At 30.5% G+C, this 21,279-nt stretch overlaps 1 protein-coding gene across 2 annotated transcripts; it reads right to left on the reverse strand.

Annotated features, from left to right (window-relative positions):
* Positions 1-3,371: 3,371 nt before the first annotated feature.
* Positions 3,372-8,628, reverse strand: LOC18099286 (cholesterol 22-monohydroxylase CYP90B51). Of its 2 annotated transcripts, none has more exons than XM_006383150.3 (8): positions 8,293-8,628; positions 7,870-8,194; positions 7,620-7,772; positions 7,251-7,502; positions 7,040-7,132; positions 6,860-6,938; positions 6,617-6,723; positions 3,372-4,042 (listed from the first exon to the last, which is right to left on the reverse strand). In XM_006383150.3, exons 1-8 carry the CDS (start codon positions 8,493-8,495, stop codon positions 3,785-3,787), a joined length of 1,470 nt encoding a protein of 489 aa, XP_006383212.1. In that variant the 5' UTR covers positions 8,496-8,628; the 3' UTR covers positions 3,372-3,784. The 2 variants fall into 2 exon arrangements, with proteins under 2 accessions (XP_006383212.1, XP_006383211.1); XM_006383149.3 differs by having other exon boundaries at positions 3,372-4,039; positions 8,293-8,627.
* Positions 8,629-21,279: the final 12,651 nt, after the last annotated feature.

Raw genomic sequence — 21,279 nt, forward strand, 5'->3', positions numbered from 1 at the left:
AAAATCCCCTCATCTTGTAGTTATTTGTTAATTTGTTAAACCCGTGACTCGAGTCATGAGATGAAAATAACCTCATAGAAAACAAACTGAAATAAATCATGAAACCCAATTTCCGATAAGTCAAATGTTGAAGGATAAAAATAAAAAATAAATCAATTAAAAAAGAAAAAAAAACTCGATTCAATCGAGTTGACTTGTCCAACTCATGAATTTGATTATGAGACGGGGATAATCTTATAAAAAATAAATAGAAAAATAATTATGAAGTTTAATTTCAATGAACTTAATATTGAAGGATAAAATTAAAATTAAAAAACAAATATAAAATGGAATAAAAAACTAAAAAGAAAAAAGAAAAATAATATTCCACAAATAATGTTTTGTATTATCCCTTTTTATTCTAGTTTTTTGTTAATGATAAAATTAACTGCCAATTTATCTCACCTGTTTGCCGGCAACTCGTATAACAAATTAAATAACTGGGAAGTTGAGGATTCCAAAAAAAAAAAAAAAACAGATATGGTCCAAGCTTCCTCCCACAAAAAGTATTCATAATTCACTGGTCACAACAAATACGTGGAAATTTATAAAAGAGGCAAACAGGAATTGACGACTCTTCTCGTTCAGTTGCTCTCCATGAGAGCCCACGTTATAAACTCACGACGCGCAGCCTCATAAATCATAGGGAGAGACCATTCATCCCTTGGCAGATTCATTGACACAAATCCATGTATCATTGAGAAAGAACAAAGCGAAACCACCATGGAAAATGAAAGGAAACCTAACAAAGAGGTGGTGGTGGATCATATACGGCTTGATATTGGTGTGAGAGAGAAAAGACTTCCATTCCTCGTGGAATGATGGTCTTTCTGATACATCGTCATTAAATCTTGGTTGTTGGCCTTATCTTTTTGCATTTTATTCGAGCAAGCAAACCATGCATTGCATGCCAGAGACTAGGAAATCATAAGAATCTCTATGCAGAAGTTGACCAATCATTTGGTCATGTCAGTTTTCGTTTGAAAGTTTTGCATGGCTTTAAACTTAGAAGAGAGAAGATATAGAATTGATGAAATTATATCCTGCCTTGATTATCTCTTCAACCGTAAGGATTCAAATGCAAATATTTTGAGAAGAATAAAAAAATTATTTTACAGGGCAAGATGGATAGCCCAATTCATCATATCTAACATTGTTTAGCACATTATTTTGTGTTTAATTAGTTGCTTATTTTTTTTTATCCATTAATTTACTTGCAAAAACGAGATGAACTAAACTTTGTATTCGACTTGTTTCTGAGGCAACCCGGCCGGCCCACACGGCAACGCCTTTTTAATTATTTTGTTTCCCATATATTCATTTGTCTGCAGCAATAATTCAAGGCTTGAGTCACTATCCGCAAACTAAACGGGGCAAGAGAAAGTAAGATCTGCATGGCAATCCGATAATAATGTGGTGTTTTTTAAGACAAATGCTTGATAAATGAGCCAAGATTCGGAAACTATGTTTCTTACAAGTTCTGCGTTGCAGTATCATCAATTATTGAGCTAATTATACGTCACAAGTCACACCTTTTATTGCAATCATCTATTCAGAATCCTCTATCGTTTGCATGTATCCCGAATATGATTGCAGTTTTTGTAAATCTTCCTTGTACTTGTGTTCTTAGGAACTGATCAATATTTTCAACAAAAAGGAGTACATGGCGTCCGTTTGCATGTATCCCGAATAGGAACTGTTTTATCAATTTTCTGGTAGTGCATGAACTCATTCCTTTGCTTTCAATTTTGTTAGAATAAGATAGCATGAATTAGGAAATAATATTTGGGACCTCCAAGTGAAGTCTACAGGACCGCTGAACTGAATCATTGTCTTGTTTACTAATTATTCAATTACTGTTCTTGATTATGAGATAGATGGAAGATTAATTTGATGTTAAGGTTAGCAGTTGTATCTGTCAAACAAAATCTATATATAAATCGCCTTACTGGACATACGAGTTTATAATATTTTTGCTAATAGATTAATCATGAGTGATCATAAATTATTGAGTATAATTAAAAAAGAACACAACAACTCGTGCAACCTTTAATTGTTTACATTATCATTAATTTCAACAAAGAAAAGAAGAAAGGAGCCAGTCTCTTAACTGGAAAAGAAGGTTAACCACCTGGGTCATGGGACGCTAGCTATAATTTGTAGGGGTCCTACACCTGCTCATAGATATGCATGGGACCAAACAAGAATGCTACTATCAATCAATTTATAACGGGAAATAGGAGAAAAGGGAAACGGGACAGCCTCCCAGACGACAAAGCAGCCTTTGTTTGCTTCAGTCTTCATTCCATATATCTAGTGCAGTGGTGAGATCCAGAAAGTATAACTTTCCTGGAAAGTCACCGGAGGCCCTGCTGTTCCCTGTTGTATTGGTAATTGTAGGGTCCAAACTAGGTCACCGGGAAGCACCCTATGTTAATATTGATGATGAGGCCTTATGTTTCTGTTACATAAGAGAGAAAAATATGCATTCAAGCCATCTAAGGAGTCCCCACCAGGAAGATTTCAACTATAAGGAAGACATGATAGCCTTTTTTCGGTTTTGGAAGAAAAATATGCATTCATAGCCATCTAGTGATTCCCCGATACGAAGATGAAGAGATATAATTTCTATTATTTATTTATTTTTTATTTATTTATGTTATCTTGTGTTTAATTTTATTAGTTAGAATGTAGATATTGAGATTTGAACTCTTAATTGTTAGTTATTAAAGTTATAATATCATCTCAAATAACTATATTAACTTAAAAATTTAGTTATTAAATGAGATTTTAAAATATAATTTATATTATTATTTAATAAGTTTATGCATTTTTAACTAAAAGAATATTAGAGATTCCACTGGCAATTAAAAAAAGCATTAATCTTTAATCTTGGATTTATTCTCTTTAGTTAATTTCATGCATAAGATTTTTTTTTATTAATTGTTAAATTTGATTCTTAGTTAATATTGGATTTATTATTTATTGGTTAGAAATTTCATAAATATAGGAGTTTTATATTATTTTAATTGTGTCTACCTGTTAAAAAAAAAAACTAATTACGGTCAACTAGTTTCGTCAGTTTTTAAACAATTAAAGTACATTCATCATCCTTATTGATTTTTTTTTAATTTTTTTTTATCAGTAACTAAAACAAAATATTGCATCTGGGTTTACATTTTTTACAGCTCTTAATGGATAATATAAAAAAGTACATATGTATTTCAAGAAAAAAGTACATATTATTCAGCTGGTTTGTTTTTTTTTCTTTTTCTTTTTTTTTTTAGGAAATGCTGTAGCTGATATTGAAAATTAATAAAGTGAAAAACACCGAAGGAAAAACCATTTTACAGGCTATATGAATGACTAATTAACTACTCCTCAGTCCCAACATGGAGGGACCAAGGGGAAAAGTAGAATTTACAATGTGGGGAAGAGAGGTGAGGTGGCGTGTTGTGGTCCTATAATATTATCCTGGGGTGTACAACAATCTGTTCATGGATCGATAATATCAGCTGCTACATTTATAAAACGTCAAAAGAAACTTGCTAAGACGTTGGAAAAATCCAAGGGTGCTCTCAAATCTTCACATGCAGATGAACTTTGTATTGTATCTATATCCAACATACATACATACATGCATGCATACATACATACATACATATATATGGGGACGACGACACAGAGGGTGACGAACAGATTGGTCTCCGTTAAGAATTCATGATGGCAGATGCTGCTGTCTTTTTTATATGACTGTGTGGTGCTTGACTCTTATTGGCAAGCCTTTAGGAAAATCAACAAAAGGAAAGGCAAAGGCTTGATCGGCACCGACCAATTCCCAATGGAAGTTCAGAACCAAATGGTGAATGAAAACTGCCATTTCAAGTTTTGCCAATTCCGATCCTGCACAGAGTCGCGGTCCTCCCCCAAATGGCATGAAGTGATTACTACTCGCCGCCGCCGCACTCGAACAAGTAGAAGATCCACGAGCATTGTTGTGCTGCTGTCATCACCATTGATAACATAAATAAACGAAAAGGCAAGTTAATTAGCTGTAACAGTCGTCGATATATGTGTGTGATTTTATAATAAAAAAATATAATTAAAATGAGAAAATATGAGAATACATATTCTTATAAATAAATAAATAAAAAGAAAGAAAAAGGAAGCAAACACTCTTGTCTTCCTTCTTCGTGACTAAGATCATTTCAAATTGTCAGCCTAAACGTCCATTCATAGGCTTAATAATTTCATGATGATCCTAATTAACAGTTTCCAAGATTGATATTAGGAACACATCCTATCGATTAGGCAGCGATTTAGACGTGAACCGGAGGCTAGCTAGGTGGTAGCGATTTGAAGATTAAGGGAGACCTATCTCTCGTATATAATAAATTAAATTAAAAATTAATAGACTAATAAAAGAACAAGATAAATAAGTATTTGATAAAATAATTACAGGAAAATTAAGAACTTTCAAGAATTTATTGAGAGGAAATATTTTAAAAAAGTAATGAAAAGAATATGTCAAACTCAGTTGTATCAAATCATGTCATATTTCTTATAGCTGTGTATAAAATCAAGATCATAAGACTTCGAAAGAAAAAAGGCACCAAGGAAAACATAAAACTAGTAAAAATTCAATTTCTTAGAAAAAGACAGTTTTTACTTTAATTTTCCTCTGAGAAGACGTTTAACGTATGGATATGTGACAGATACCAACAATCCAAAAACAAAAAACACGAGTAGGATTTGACTGTCTCTGGCTCTATTACAAGGGCAGACCACGGGAGCTTTCGTTGTCCAAATGTCATGGAATCAACCCTTGCATTGAACGCTAAAATGGAGATACGTGTAGCAAAAAACCAAACACAGTCAGGAGACCCTGTTGATGATGCCAAAATCTAAATACGGACATTTGTCAATTACAGTGTCAGAATCTACATGTTTCACAATTTCCAGTGTAAATTCACAACCAATTATTATTCAGTAGTCTTCTGAAATACCAGGGGAAGCTGGATCCTCTTATATTCATTCATTTTGTGATGATGCATCGGTCCACATTGAATAGAAATGAAGGAATAGTTTTTTAGTAGATTATTACTCGTAAATCTGAATTTAAGTGTTTAGATCATATTTATAAGAAAATGATTTTTGACTTTAAATCATAATATATACAAGAGTTATTTTAATAAATAATAAGTTAAAATGAAAGTATATTTGATGACTAAACATACATTAAATTAAACTCACAAGTTAAAATCTATAATTCAAACTTTTTGTTAAATCAAGTTTTGACTCAGTTTTATAACAAACTCTTGATTTAAATAAAAAATTATTTCTAAAAAAAACATATTTATGAATTTTCTATTTGTAAAGGTCATGCTAAACAGAATCTTAGCTTTAGTTTTCTACACATAGTGGTATAGCATATATATATATATATTCGAAGGGTCAGTCGACAGTGTGAGGCTAAAAGGAGTAGTATTGACCATCGAAAAGGGGCAGAGGGAGGCATGCAAATGCAATCACTCGTGCACGTGAGAGGCCCACATCCACATGGGAGCTTTTAATCACCCCAAAAGGGTGAGATGGGACCCATGTCCTAGCAGGCAAACGCTCTGTTGAATGATGGTGACAGTTCATCACTGGGGGTGACGTCAGAGTGTTGAGATCGTACGTGGTACGTTCCTTCCTCTGCTCTTGCCGCTCTCACCTAATCTTTCTCATGTTTGCCTCTCTTTTTTTTTTTTTGATTCTTTGGGTTTTCTTTTTCTGAGAAAAGAAATTGGTTTTCTGATACTTAGCTGTACTTTTGTTTTTTAGAAAAGCTGGAAAACGTTTCCTGATATTGTTTGATATGTGTAACAGTGGAAGGGAACATAACTACTTTTAGATGAAACTTTTTGAGTCATTAAAAAAAGGTTTTCTCTGTGAAAAAAGGAAAAATATCTACTAGAAAAAAAAAGGAAAAATATATTTAAGAAAAAGTTTGAAAAGAATTATTGTAAATATCTTTGCTATTGCTAACTCACCGATATAAAATTACAGATAATATTCTTTCGATGATATATTATATTTATCGATGGATATACCGACAGACAAATAAAAACACCAATGACATTACATATGATTTTTCTGTCGGTGATATGTTAAATTTACCGATAGAGATATCGATAAAATAAAACGGGTAAAAATGTTTTTAGCACGCTTTATTCGTTTGTAAATTTATCGACATATTTATTACCGACATATCATAAATTACGGACAAGATTGTTTTCGTCTGCAAACCCATCAGCAGACTATGAATATAAATACTAACAAAAATTTCCGTCCATGTAACTGTTAAGTGTGGAGAAGTCGACTACAATAATGTAGACCATTGATAGCAAATGGAAAAGGAAAAAAAAGGGGGTTGCTATTGGACCCATTTATAAGAAGAAAAACAAGAGAAAAATCTAAGGAAGCTTATAATTAACTTGACAGAATTATAAGGAATGATTATAATAAATACGATAATAATTATAATGAGTAAGAAAAAGCATGGCTGTAATAACTTGAAAGCTGTTCTACTGACCTGCCATCTCCATGGATTGAACTGTTGAGGCTGGTCAAAAACAGTAGAATCTAAATGCACGGCTGAGATCACTGGCAGCACTTTCCATCCACATGGAATGTCATACCCTTCAAAAAATATACACAAAACAATTAGATAGAATATTTATTAAACATTTTTTTTTAATTTTTTTTTACCGTTAGGATTATATTTTAGAGACTGAGATTAAGTAATATTCCTAAGGTTGAGAGGACTGTCTCTTACCTTTATAGCGAACATCTCTGACAGCTTTTCTATGAAGGAACCTGACTACGTTTCCAAGCCTCAGTGTCTCACTTATAACCTTCACAAGGTTATAAAAATATTGAATAAATTTGTGTTAAATAATTTAGAAAATTCCCAAGTATTCCTCACAATAAAAGAGGATAATTAAAAAGAGCTTACACATTGAGTGAATTCCATTTTTTTGTAATCATCCCAGTTTATTTCCATCTCTCCTGACTGTTTCTTGGCTCTGGAAATTTCAATATGTTCTTCCTATATTCAAAGAAAAAATAAAAATAAATCCGAAGCATCTACTTTGTAAAATAAATGCCGAAGGTACTGATAAGAGTGCAAGTACAAAATATACTGTGAGGTTCTTTCACTTGCTTACTTTTAACTGTTGAATAGCACCGGGACAAGCTTGCAAGAAGTAGATGGCTAAAGCTATGGAGACAGAAGAAGTTTCATGGCCAGCAAAGAGCAAGCTTAATATCAAGTCAAGGATTTGCTCGGTAGAAAGATTTGAATGCTTCAAAACCCATCCAAGAAGATCATCTTCCTCTAAATCTTCCACTCCCTCCTTCAATCTAGCAATTCTCTCTTCCATTTTTTGCTCTATAAATTTAAGGATGATTGATCGAGACTGCATAAACAGGACATCCACGGATGAAGATATAATAAGATCATGATCTTTTTTTGTTGGGAAATTGGGGTTCTTCAATCATTATGTCTTATGGTTAATTAAAGTATGATTACTGACCTTCAAGGCTTTTCTATACGGTGTTCCAGGAAAATTTAGTGGAGCAGAAACCACTCCTTTCATGAAAGTAACATACTCTTTCTTCAGCTGCTCAGTCTCTGGCTTTCCAGGATCCAAGCTCATCATATGTTTTGCCATCAAATTGAAGGTAAACTGCAATTTCCTTCTTCAATAAGCTAAGCATTCCTCTTGAATATCAAAATTCAGCATTGAAATTCATTTTCTTGGCAATGCAAGTTTCAAGAATTACCTTCTTTGCTTCATCTTGAGCTGAAAATGTACAATTCTCCTTCCAAGAACTAAGAACAAGCAAGGTTTGCTTCTCCACTTCTTTCAATAGATGACTTCTTAACCTGGCATGGCTCAAAAAGTTGAGAGATATACTCCTCATGTTTCTATGCATGTCTCCAACTAGAACCAGCATAGACCATTTTCCAAGAATTCCACCAATACTTCTTGGATAGCTGCATTCAAACAATCTTCCTTCACTCTGGAGTATAAATCTGTTAAGTCCAGCATCTGCAGATACTATTGTCGGCTCCCCAAACAAATTGGACTTGTAAATCTTTCCATACCTGCATATTGTAATCAAGTTTTGAGTGCTATGGTTAAACAATAATTCACTTCTTGGTTCTGGCTGTCAATTTTGCTTTCTGGGTAGTCTTCGTTTTACCTTGATATGTGTTGTTCCATGAATTCCCCTATTGAAGTAGCAGAGTAAGGCTTCAAGTAGCCAATAGTTTCTCCAAGAAATGGCCAGCCCATGTTGCCAGGTGGGAGATTAAATCTTGCTTGCTTTCTTTGCATGAGAATGAAGACCAGGAGTAGAGATAAAATTGAAGGAAGGAGAAGCACAACAAGCTCTGAGTGAGACATGGAGCTTGACTGACTCTTATCTCTCTCTCAGTCTCTCTGTTGAATTTGCTTAGCGTTTCTAAGCAAAGTGAAATCAGATAGTATATACTTTTGGGAACTACTCCATTATTGTAAACGCTCAGGAGGTTTTAAGTCACTTCTGGAAATGGAGCTACGTCTCGTTAAAGTATTTTTATAAAAAAATAAATTCTTGGATATTATATTATTTTTTAATTTTTGATAGTATCATAAAAATTAAATTGAAAAATATTTTTTAATGTTTGAGTATGCCATGAAAAATAAGTTAGAAAATAACTTATTAATATTTTTTTAAAGTTTATTAAATGAATATAGACTAAATTTAATAGATAAAAAAGTTGAAGAAAGATAAAATTAAAAAAAAATTAATTTTATAAATTATCTCATATAAAAAATAATAATCAAAACAATGAAGACCAAATTTGACATATAAAAAAATAGAAAGAGGATGAAATTAAAAAAAAAATAATTTAATACATTATCTCAAATAGAATAAATAGCAATTAAAATAATAAGGATCAAATCTAATAAATAAAAAATTTCAATTAAGAAAAGGATAAGAAATAAAAACAATTAAAATAATAAAGACCAAAGTTAGTATAAAAATCAAATCAAATTAAATTCTAAAACACATAATTAAAAATAAAAGACTAATATATATCAAAAGATTAAGGACCATATTTTGATTTAATTAATAAATAACAAGATATTTTTTAATTTTTCACAACTTCTGGAAAGTGTTTTCCGTCCAAAATAAAAGAAAAATATTTTTCTGGAAACCAAACCAAAATTTTCATTGATCAGAAAGTGTTTTCCATTAACAAACTTTTCTAATGGTAAACAAACCGATACAGAATTATCCCTTAGATTATTAATGTGAGGTATGAAGAAAAGTTTATAACTTGACCCAACAAGAACCCTGTTTTGAAGAACCAAAGTTATATGCAACTAATCATTCTCACCCTATATCTGTAACAAGATGCAAACGAGAAGTATAAATTATAATGAAGTTGATTAATTCTTTGAAGAGTTTGCAAATTCAATCAAGAACTTAGTATAATAATTACTTAACCACTTAAAGAGAAATTAACACACAATATACAACAACTTGTAGATAAAAATTCATCAACTTCAAAATAATGGTAACAATTGGTTTATATAATAGAAATGTAACTTTAATTTGACTTAATTGATCAAAACTTGATAAATTGACCTTAACATATTAAAAGCCCAAAATAACTAAAATAATAAAATAAAATATAACCCAAATAACTCTTAAATGCCGCATGTACTATAATAAACTAATAAATAAATAAATAATAACTTAACTAATTAAAACAAGCCCAAAGTCTAATTTTGTAATTTGTTGACATAATTGATGTCCAACTTCAAACGAATGGTTATCCCTCGTCTTGATAAAGTAGAAGTTAGGATCACATCATTCCCTCTCTCTTCAAAAGGATTTACCATCGAATCATCACCTACATCAAACAAAAAAAGATCATATACATTAAATGTAGCATTAATATCATACTCACATGGTAATTTTGAATCTGCTCGTATGAATTTTTTTTTGTCATTTTTAATTTTTTAATATTGAATATATCAAATTAATCAGATCATATCAAAATAATTTTCACATGATTTAATTAGAAATACAAACTTTATAAGGGGTGAGAATTTTTAAATTTGACACTAGATTTAATAATAATATTAAAAAATCCTATATAATTTGATTTTTTTTAAGTTTAAATTGTTTTTAGATAAACCCACAACACAACGTGGAGTAAATTAGTATAATCTGAAAGAACTATCCTTTCGTTTCCTTGGCAGGTAATACTTACACTTTTCTTTTTGAGAAGTTTAATCTCTGTACTGCCAATATCAACATTATCCGTTTTGAACAATATTTTGTTTTTGTTACACTACTTTTTAAACCCTGACTCGTGGATGCTCTCTCTCTCTCTAAGAAAAAAAGGTGTTAATTTTAGTTTTTAAATCAAAGAGTCTATACACTATAATAGTTGAACTTCTTACACCCATGCCTTATTTTAGCATTTTTTACCCTATCGGTTAGTGTTGCTCAAGAGAGAGTGACATCCTTTTGTTTATGTAAGTTTTAAGATTATGTTTATTTATTTGTTTTTTAATTGAGAAATTTTATACCATACATAATACAATTTTTTTCATTGTGCTTCATTCATCGTTATATGAACAATGAAGCAACTAACTTTTTTTTAAAAAAAAAACTTTTTTTTCAATTAGGTTTGAAATTATTGTAAATATACCAAATTAAAATTTAAGGGAATAAAATGTAAAATATGAAGAAAATGCATAATCAATCTTAAATTCGCTATAATATTCATTTTGGTGCTAAAATTCATTATGTTTTTTTTTTCAATCCTTAGGTTAGAAAAAGTAGAGAGAAACTCGTAAGAAAATAGTGAGGAGAGAAAGTTTTTGATTGGGTCACTTTTCAACAACGATACTTGTTGTTTTTTGTGTCAACGAGTTTCGTATGATAATAGAGGTTTGATGGTGGCGGTTTCGAACCTATATCTTGTCCGAAAAGGTTTATAGATCAAACTTAGTTTAGATATTTTCAATGCAGTTAATTTTTGTTTTTTCTTTAAAATTCTAGGTGTTTTAGGGTTGTAGGTAATTTATTGAGATTTTCTTGTGTTTTTAGATAAAAATAGCTTGAAAAATAGAATTTTAGGCAAAAAAAACTCCCCTAACTTTTTGACCACCACAATGGTGGCTATTTTTGGATTGGTGCCTAGTAAGCATCAGGCCACTTGCCACTACAAGAAACATGTTGTCCATTTTTTTTAACAAAAAACCAAAAACAAATGACGTGTCGTTTGCTTATAAGGACAAAATTAAAAAAAACTCAGATGTGGGTCTGGGCTTTCAGGCCCAGCTGCTCCTAGGCTTTTGTATTAAGGCCAAAAACGTAGGCTTGGTCAATAAACGTCTTACTATTTTTGGGCCTTTAATTTTTTGTTGATTGATTTTTTGTTGATTTTTTTTTTCAAATGCATCGTACAACATTTTGTTGATATTAAATTGGGTTTCATAATTTATTTTTGTAGATTTATCGTGGTCTTAAATAAACATTCTGATATTAGATTGACGATCAGTTTTGCAATGTATATTTTTGTTCTCATATAATTAAGTGAAAAATAACTTACAAAAAAAGGTTATTAAACCTAATAGAATCCATGACCTGTGTCGTTGTTTTGACAAGGTAAGTCATGAAAATCGGATCGATTCAATGTGTCGTCGTCTCAATTTCTTTTAAATATCATTTTGGATTCTTTTCAAATCTAAACCTTGTTTGTATCAGTCGTTTATGTTACTTTTAAACTTGTCAGATCGATGAAGTCACACGGAGAGCAGCACCTAGTTGATTTAATATGAAGCTCATATTAGGCAAAAAGTCTGGTTGAAAAGTTTTAATATTGATCAACCGAGCTAGATTTAATAATATTATTACAAGAAGTTCTCACAACTTAATGTTTTTTTTACATTCAAGAAGTTTCCAGTCCAACTCGCGACGTGGTGTAGCCAGTCATATAGTAACTTTCTAATACAATAAATACTTTTTCCTTCTCCTAAAACAAACCTTAGATTGCTTTCATTCCAAAAAAATAGGAAAAAAAACCCTTAAACTTAAGTTTTGCGCCTCGTTTTTGCAATACTTATGCTGAGCTACATATGCAATAATTTCAACCTCAGGCTTTCAAAATAATAATTCCATTTCATCTTGCGTAAAGATTTACAATCAATATTATTTGAGAACAAATAGAATATTTTTTTTATTCCATTCAGGGTGATGAATCCTCTCTTGATTATTCAAATGCCTTCATATAGTTCTTGTTATACCCAATATCAGCTTTTTTTTTACCCTTGATTAGGACAATGTGTTGCAGGATCAAAATATAACATTCTCTATATAAGATAACTTAGTAATCTCAAGTTTAAGGATCACTTACAAAATTGTCACGTGAGCTTTTTCATGGATATGAGTGATTTCTCCATATATAATTCTCATATAGATTAGTTTAGTTTACATGTCATTTGACTAGTATTTACATATTAGTTCTAGGTATTTCTTATACCTCAACTTATGAGAACAATTGTTTTATTTCATAAAAGAAAGAATATGATATGTATCAGTGTCAACAACTCTAACTGACATCCAGTCTTAATAGAGCATTGACAAGAAACTTTTAGGAACAATGCTTTGATGAATATGAATCGCATAATTATAACAACTTTATAATTTTCTAACTTTATCTTTACTCTATATTTATTAATGAATTGTTAGATTTATTAATTAAATATTTGATAAATATTAAAGATAAATAAAGTTTTTATTAAAATTAAATATGTTTACAATATCATGTGTAATCAAATGATTGGTTATATGGTATATACACTAAAAATCACAATATAGACCACTGTTCTCATTCATTTTTGCAAAATGGAGTCCGAAAATTATGGAACCAGATGAAATGTCATCATGATTTCTTTTTTTTTTTAGAATGAAAAACATTATTTTATCAATACCAAAAAAAATATAAATATTGTTGCATCTCACAATTATAAAAGAATAACTAAAGTAGGAATCCAACCATACAATTTACAAAAAATCTTGACAGCATCAATGATGGAAATTGGAAAACTAAATTTTTAAATGGCAACTAGTTTCATTAATTTAAATAACAAATTAATTCTCAATAAATAAAAGATACAATAAGATATCCATAACACTAATCTATTTTTATTCATTATCTTTGTAAAACAACCTATTAATTTCTTTCCTTTTTTCATTTATTTTCTTTCTGGTCCTGGTATACGAGCCCATGATCATGATGAATCCACGTGCATTCATTATGGCCCCTTCACGTGAATACCCGTTTCCGACTTATCTTTTCTTTTTCGATGGTCATCCAAAACTTACTTGAGCCACACATTGTGTTTAAAATTTCCAGTCGGCTTCCCAGAAAACATTGCCGTTTAATTGATATGAGTGGTATCCATTTGTTTTTTAATATACTAAAAAAAATAGTTAAGTTATAAAAAAAATTATTTGATATTATTATTAACTCAGTTTCACAAGTTAATATTGAAAATTTTCAATTTAACACATTATTTGAATTAAATTTAAAATTAAATTATATATAAATCATCTTGAAATGATTCAGTCAACTTTGTACAAATTATTAAATATCATATCAATTATTTTGAAATTATTTAAAATTTGTACATTATGTTATCTTTTTCACTACACTATATATATATATATATATATATATATATTCAATGTGGTATCAAATTAAACGTGATTGAACAAAATATCTTAATTATTTTAATTTAATAATAATAGCCAAAGTGGCAAAATGAGATTATTAATTATTGAATATTAAAATTTGTACGCTATATCATATTTTTGCAAAGTGCTTTCAAATTAAACGTGATTGAAAAAATATTTTATTTTATTTTATTTTAATTTAATAATAATAACCAAAGTAGAAAATTGAGATAATTAATTATTGAATTTGTTTTCTTAAAAGAAACATGTAATATCTGTGGGGTCAAGAGAGCACTGACGTTATTATGTTTCTTTAAGTAAAAGTTTCTTTTGAGAATGTATAATAGAAAAGGTTCTAAAGAAGGGGATGTGGCCCAATAGCATTGCTGTATTTATCATCTGTAGATTTGGAGTCCAACAACACTATTTTTAATGTAATCATCAAAACCATACAGAACAAAAGCTCACTCGTGCGGGTGGCCAGCACTGCCAATCATTGCTACCATAAGCCCGCTATTTGATATCTTACACGTGGGTGACAAATTGCTACAATGTTATATCAAAGTTATTTATTTTTTTTGGGGTTTTTTTTCTTGTTTATTATGTTTTTTCTCATGAGAATGTTATTACACAAAAAAAAATCTAGATCTACACAATATATAAATTAAGTGTGAAAATAGCGACATACATAACATTTTAAAACGAAATTCAAATAAAAAAAGAAGATAGATTTGCTTATTTAAAATTACAAATTCTCGAGAAGATTTGAATTAGAACATATATGCAGACAACTACATGTTGTAGTGGCCAAATATATTGAGGGAAGTTGAATTGTATTGAGATTGGGAGATGGAGTGACTGTTATTACAGAAAAGAATGCATAAGAAAGAAAGAGAAATGAAAGAGGAGGATAGGAAGGTCGATCACCAGGTTATAAATTAAATATTGTTGACGAAATCATTTCATCATTAACTCTATCGGTCACTTTGTCGATAAAAATACCACGTCACCATACAATTTGATTTTTTTGAATTCTACTGTAATACCCTCCATAATCCCCTCGGTATATACTTATCCCACATTAAAAAATTAAAAAATATAAAGAGTAATATAAAGAGTAATATACTTATCCCACATTAAAAAAATATATAATTATACCGATATATACATCCACATGGATATTGGCTATAAAAAATATAAAGAGTAATATACTTATCCCACATTAAAAAAATTAAAAAACAATCCATGTGGATGTAATTATATATAATTATCTCACGTTGAAAAATTAACAAGCAATGCAAGTGGATGTAAGCTATAAAAAAATATAAATTGTAGTATAATTATCCCGCATTGGAAAGTTAAGTATTCCACATTGAAAAGTTACAAAACAATCATTGTGGAAGTAAGCTATATATAGTTATCCCATATCAATAAGATAACAAAACAATTCATGTTGATATAGGCTATAAAAAAAGATATGTGAGGTTAAGTATTCATAAATTAATTTTATATTTTTTTGGATTTATAATTTTTTTTAAAAAAATCAGGTCTCATCCGAGTTACGCTGAGCACTACAAGATTTAACAGTTTTACCGACGGAATTTTTCCGTCGGTGTAAGACACATATTCCGTCGGTGAATCTTTCGTCGGTAATTTTTTTTCCGTCGTTAATTCCGTTGGTAATAAAAAAATAAATTTATCCGCTCCATTTCGTCGGTATATCCCTCGGTAATAATATTTTTTTATTACCGACAGAATTACCGATGGAATTTCCGTCGGTAATTATTTAAAAACATTTTTTAAAAATTCATTTTATAAAATTATAAAATAATTAAATTAGCATAAATTAACACTGTATAATATATACTAAAAAATGCTTGGAAAAAAGAATAAGAAAATCAACTCAAACAAATTTGCAACAAATAAATAAAACAAAAAAATAAATTCAACTAAAAAAATTCATATGAAAAAAATAAAGTTGCAATTGCTAAAAATTTAAAAATCCTATAAATAAATCAACTAAAAATTGATCTGATATGAAAAAAAAATCTCACAACAACATTTATACAATTATTAAGAACAAAAACAATTAAAAATAAAATAAAAAACAAATATAGTGAAAAAAATCATGAAAAAAGAAGAAAAAAGAAAAATCTTACCTTAATGTAGTTGCAAGTGAAGCTAAGGAGAAAGAAAAAAATTCGTTAAGCATATTAATTAAAAAAAAAACTAAGAGGATAAAAGAAGAAAGAAGAAGAAGAAGACATACCCAAGCATGGAGGAAAAGAGAAGGAGATGAGGAGAGAAAAGAAGAGAAAGAAATATATATTGATGTTTTTTACATATAGTGAAGAAGAAGAAGAAGAAGAAGAAGAAGAAGAAGAAGAAGTAGAAGAACAAGAAGAAGAAGAAGAATAAGGAGAAGAAATGAGTCTGTCTCTTGTGAAATAAGGGGATTCAGGCTTTTTATTGGGGCGCGTTACCGACAGATAATTGAATATTAATATTTTTTAATTATTCCGTCGGTAATTCCATCAGTAATATTTAATTTAAATTTTCAATTTCGTAAATTTTTTTCAGAAACCGCCAACAATTACCGATGGTTTTTCAATCCGTCGGTGATTCCGTCTGTAATATTTAAATGAAAATTTTAAATTAATTGAATTTTTTCAGAAAACCGCCAAATAACACTCTCTGGAAAATACCGACGGAAAATTCCGTCGGTGATTCCCTTTGTAATTGACATGATGAACAGTGTTCACAGTTTGCCGACGGAATTACTGAGGGAATTTACCGACGGAATTTTCCGTCGGTAATTCCGTTGGAAAAAATGACACGTCATCTTCTTTTTTTTTGCTTTGTTTTAAATTTTTTTCCCACGGTAATTCCGTCGGTATATACCGAGGGAATATTTCCGTCGGTAAAATCCCTCGGAAATTTACCGACAAAAATATTCCCTCGGTATTTCCGTTTGTATTTATCAATTTTCTGGTAGTGGAGTCACTCGGGTTTTAGATTGACCTAGTGGGTTGCTCGAATTTGACCTAACCAATTCCAAGCTCAAGTTTTTGTGATTTGAGACTCAGCCAAGGTCCCGGGTTGCTTAGGCCTCGGATCAACCCGCTGGGTCAGGCAGGGCCGAATTTCATAACTATGCTTGAAATGCACAACCAATTTAATGACAATAATGATTACATGTAACATGGATTTTACAAGTAATTTTATAAATAAGTCTAATATAATTTGAGTGAAAATTATTTTTAATCATTAATTAATAATTTTTTCTGTAAATAAAATATAAAATCAAGACAATTTGTTTTAAAAAGATAAAAAAGCAATTCTGTTAATACAAAATAAATTATAAACAAATTGCTATTTTCACTTTACATTTTAAAAAAGTATAATTTGTTGTTCTCAAAGCAATTGAAAACAACGATGGTGTAAGATCATCCTTTAGAAAATAATTGACCCATCGAATAATTTGGACAATATAAAAACTATTAAAAATATGAATTACTTAGAAAAGATATATTTGCATTTTCCGTCCAAGAATGGAATACCTAAAACCCTAAAAATTAGGGTTGATTATGGGATTTAGATTTTATATGATTTTTTAAAACTTTTTTTTTACTTCAATTACGTCCTTTAATAATCTAATTAAATGGAACTAATATTAAAATTATGGTAGAAGTACTAAATGAAAAGAAAGATGGCTAAATTGTAATACACAAATAACAATAGGTTTGGTCTTAAATTTTTTTTAATGTTTATTTTGATTCACAAGTTTATTTTATTTATTTTTTTGGTCCCTGTATGAGAGAGAGAATTGCCCGAAAATGACACTAGAGATAAAAAGTGAATTTTTATTGAGATTTCAACCATAAAATTGATCAAACTTGGTGCCCAAATGTTCCATTCGACTAGCTAGGGGAGTTGGATGGTGTTGGTTGATTTTTCATTTTGTGAAAAATTCTGGGAAACTTTTAGGGCACAAATGGTTGTATTGAATTGTGTGTGTTGTTTTTTATGTGTTTGCACGTCAAAAATTGATTGAAAAATAAGTTATTTCGACCCAAAACCTAAAAGCAAAATCTTGCTTGATTGATTGAGTTGATGAAAACTAGGCACATGAACAACATGTCATTTGCCTCAAAAGATGACATGTCATCTCTCTCAATGGACGGCGCATCATACACGTTAATTTTTTTTTTCAAAATAAAAATAAGAGATAAATATCATGTCGTCCGTCCTCTTAACTAAAAAAGAAAAAGAAGAAGCAAGGCTAGGAGCGTGGTGCTGGGGTCTAGGCCTACGCATACCTAGCCTGCTACTAGAGGGTCAGGTGCTAAGCCTAGTCCTTTCAAATCTTTTCTTAGGGCCCAAATGCATGAACCTGGCTAAGCCCTATAACCCTATGCCATTTAGAGTCGCGCCAAAGGTTCTTTGGTTTTTTGGCTCTTTGTTTTTTTTAGATGTTTTTATTTGTTTTTTAATTTCATCTTTCAATGTATGTTTTTACTCTTTTTTTATTTTTTTTAAATTTTATCCTTTGATTTGGATTTTTTAATCATATAGCGAAGTAAAATAAAAATTAATTGAACTCAGTGAAATCCATGAACAAGTTCATAGATTTAACAACGTAACCCAAGTAAATCTAGACTGTGCTGTTTTTTTGTTCATTTGACTTTGTGTTTTTTCAAACTTGTCAAGTCGACGAGATCATATAAGTGCAACTCTCACACGATTGAATTTAAAATTTAATTTAAACAAAAATCCAGATTCTTAATTTTTAAGTTAAACCCGATATACTTAGATTTAATAACAACATTAAAAAGTTTATTGTGAGCTAGACGCATCTTGATGCGGGAAGTAAAGCTTATACGAGCTATATATTATAAATGAACGAAGAACGAGTAGTACCATTAAAAATTGTTTATAGAAGATTTAAAACTTTAAACCACTATCAATCTGCATACCTTCATTAAAAATGTTAAAAATCATGACAAATGAGGATAGTAAATATAAAATACATAAGCACGTAGATCTACATCCATACATAAAATGAGAAGAAGAAAAAGAATAATAAATAAGTATATTCTATTTTCAAATTAGTAGATACAACGGCTAACAATAATACCAATAAAATAATTGCGTTTAATTAATGAATGAATCAGATTATAATTATAAATGTTTCTTTTCTCTGCGGCGAAGGGAATGTTTGGTTAAGGGTTCCATCTCTCCATATCAAACAGAGAGAGACCTTAATCATTGCCCACGCGCGGGTATAGCAGAGAACGCGGCCGCACGATGCTCAATGATTTTCCAAGGCAAATGATAGCAGCTCGGGCCCTTCCCCGGAAGGGGAAAAGAAAAGAAAAGTAGACACAATCTTATTGGCATGGATAAACCATATGTATATAGTTTAGATGGAACGGTCAAGACATGCACATAACGGCTGCCTGCAACCTTACCTTCTATTGGCCCAAAATGGTAGCTTCTTTTGCGACTCACTGTAACAAGGAACCCTAAAATATGCGGCGGAGAAGTCAAAAAAGGGCAGCCCTACTCGAGGGCAACAAAATATTATAACGTGGCCTTCCCTGAACAGCGAAAGCGAAACATCTGAAGTCCAACTTTGAACATAAAAGAATGGAACAAATCTAGCCATTTATATTTGACTGAAAAACCCAGTAGGGCTCCCTTTCGTTTTTGCCTTTTTGGCTTTCGGCCGCGTCGCATCGGGACAACAATCACCCACTGGCAATTTGAAGTTTTAATTTGAAGGTGATATTTGCATCCAGGATTCTGCTAAGACAGAACCATGCATGCAAATCTTCTGTGTCATGCATCAAGATGGCTACAATCCATGACAACACGCAGCATATCACCTTGCGTCTATTGATATAATTATGCCTAATCAAATAATATTTCAAGCATAACTATAATTTTAACTCAAGTAGTCAATATTTATATTTGCTTTTTAAAATTTACTAGTTTGAGTCTTACAAATCATAGAACTACCAGAGACTTATATGGTCGTTAACGTCAGAATCCATAAAATTAGTCAAGATATGAACAAGCTAATCACGATACCATAATAATAATAATAATAATAATAATAATAATAATAATAATATTTGACACACGAATTGAAGGCTTCATGATGGCATTGGGACCAATGCGAACCTTAAACAATATTTAAATTCCAGAATTATTTGAACTTAGTGGAGGAGTATTGATTGATTGGCCGAGAATATAGGCCTTTTAGGCAAAGTGGGAATATCTTGCGACAACTAATTAAACCCAAGAATTGTTTTATCTTTTGGATTGAAAAGGTGACTCTTAGAATAGTGTATTGCTGTTCTCTGGATAGATCTCCTATCAACATCTTAAAACTGACAGGTGACTTAATAAAGATAAAGACCCAGGCATTATATAAGATCAAGATGTTTCCCACGAAGACTTACATCACCTTTTTTCTGGGTTTCGGATTTATTTCACATGAATCTTGATTGCAAGCGTCAAATAGGAAGGTTTAATGAGATGCATGTTCTCCAAATAATTCCATGTATAGAAACAATTTGAGGGTGTGTGTGGTTTATAGAAGCAAACTAATCCATGATTTTCGGAACCTCTATTCATCCAAACAAAAATCTAGCAATTTCCTTTTTGAAAAAAATTAGAACAATAATGCAAATAATTTGGTAGAATAACACCGTTTAAAAACGTTTTGGTGAAATATCATGCTTCACCTTGTTATGCTTCTTTGTTCTAATTGAAAACTAATTGATTTTTATTTCTTATAAAAATATAGGATTGAAATAAGATGGATCGAAATGAAAAAAGCGTCAAACATTGATGATTTTTCATAAGTTTCGTAAAAGATGCATTTTGGTAATTGAACTTTAAAAATCACGCAAATTAAATAATTTTAGTACCTTAATATTTTTCCAATTTAATTTTAGAACAAAAGTTCATTTTTGTTATTTTTAATCCTTGGTTGAGAGAGGAGAGAGAGGTCACCAGATTCCGACAATAGAGAGAGAGAAAAATATCATTAACACCGATTGAGGCCACTAAAATAGACTATATTTGTGTCAAATGGTTTCATTTGATGAGGAGAGTTCATATTAGGTGTTTTTGTACCTTTAAAGTTCATGAAAAAATAGATACAAGCTCGGATTTATTTAAGTTTTTGAAGCTGTTTTTTAGGTTTTTATATGCCATAGATGAGTTTATCACGGTTCTTACAGTATTTTATAGGTGTTTTGGGTTAAAAAATGGATTGAAAAATAGGTTTTTAGGTAAAAAAAATTTCAACCCTGATTTTCCGACCACCATAATGGCTGAAATATAGGCAAATCAGTCGATGTATTGTGTGATTTTTTTTTAAAATTAGGACATGTGTCCGCTCTAGTTTCAAACAATAAAACATTAAGGGCCTAG

Source organism: Populus trichocarpa, chromosome 5, assembly GCF_000002775.5.
Source record: "Populus trichocarpa isolate Nisqually-1 chromosome 5, P.trichocarpa_v4.1, whole genome shotgun sequence".
In the NCBI taxonomy this organism is placed as follows: Eukaryota; Viridiplantae; Streptophyta; class Magnoliopsida; order Malpighiales; family Salicaceae; genus Populus; species Populus trichocarpa.

Coding starts and splice junctions, on each gene's coding strand:
- LOC18099286 (XM_006383150.3), bottom strand. CDS start 8,495: ATGTCTCACTCAGAGCTTGTTGTGCTTCTCCTTCCTTCAATTTTATCT. Junction 7,773..7,869: donor CTCAAGATGAAGCAAAGAAG/GTAATTCTTGAA, acceptor AGGAAATTGCAG/TTTACCTTCAATTTGATGGC. Junction 6,724..6,859: donor CAGAGATGTTCGCTATAAAG/GTAAGAGACAGT, acceptor TATTTTTTGAAG/GGTATGACATTCCATGTGGA.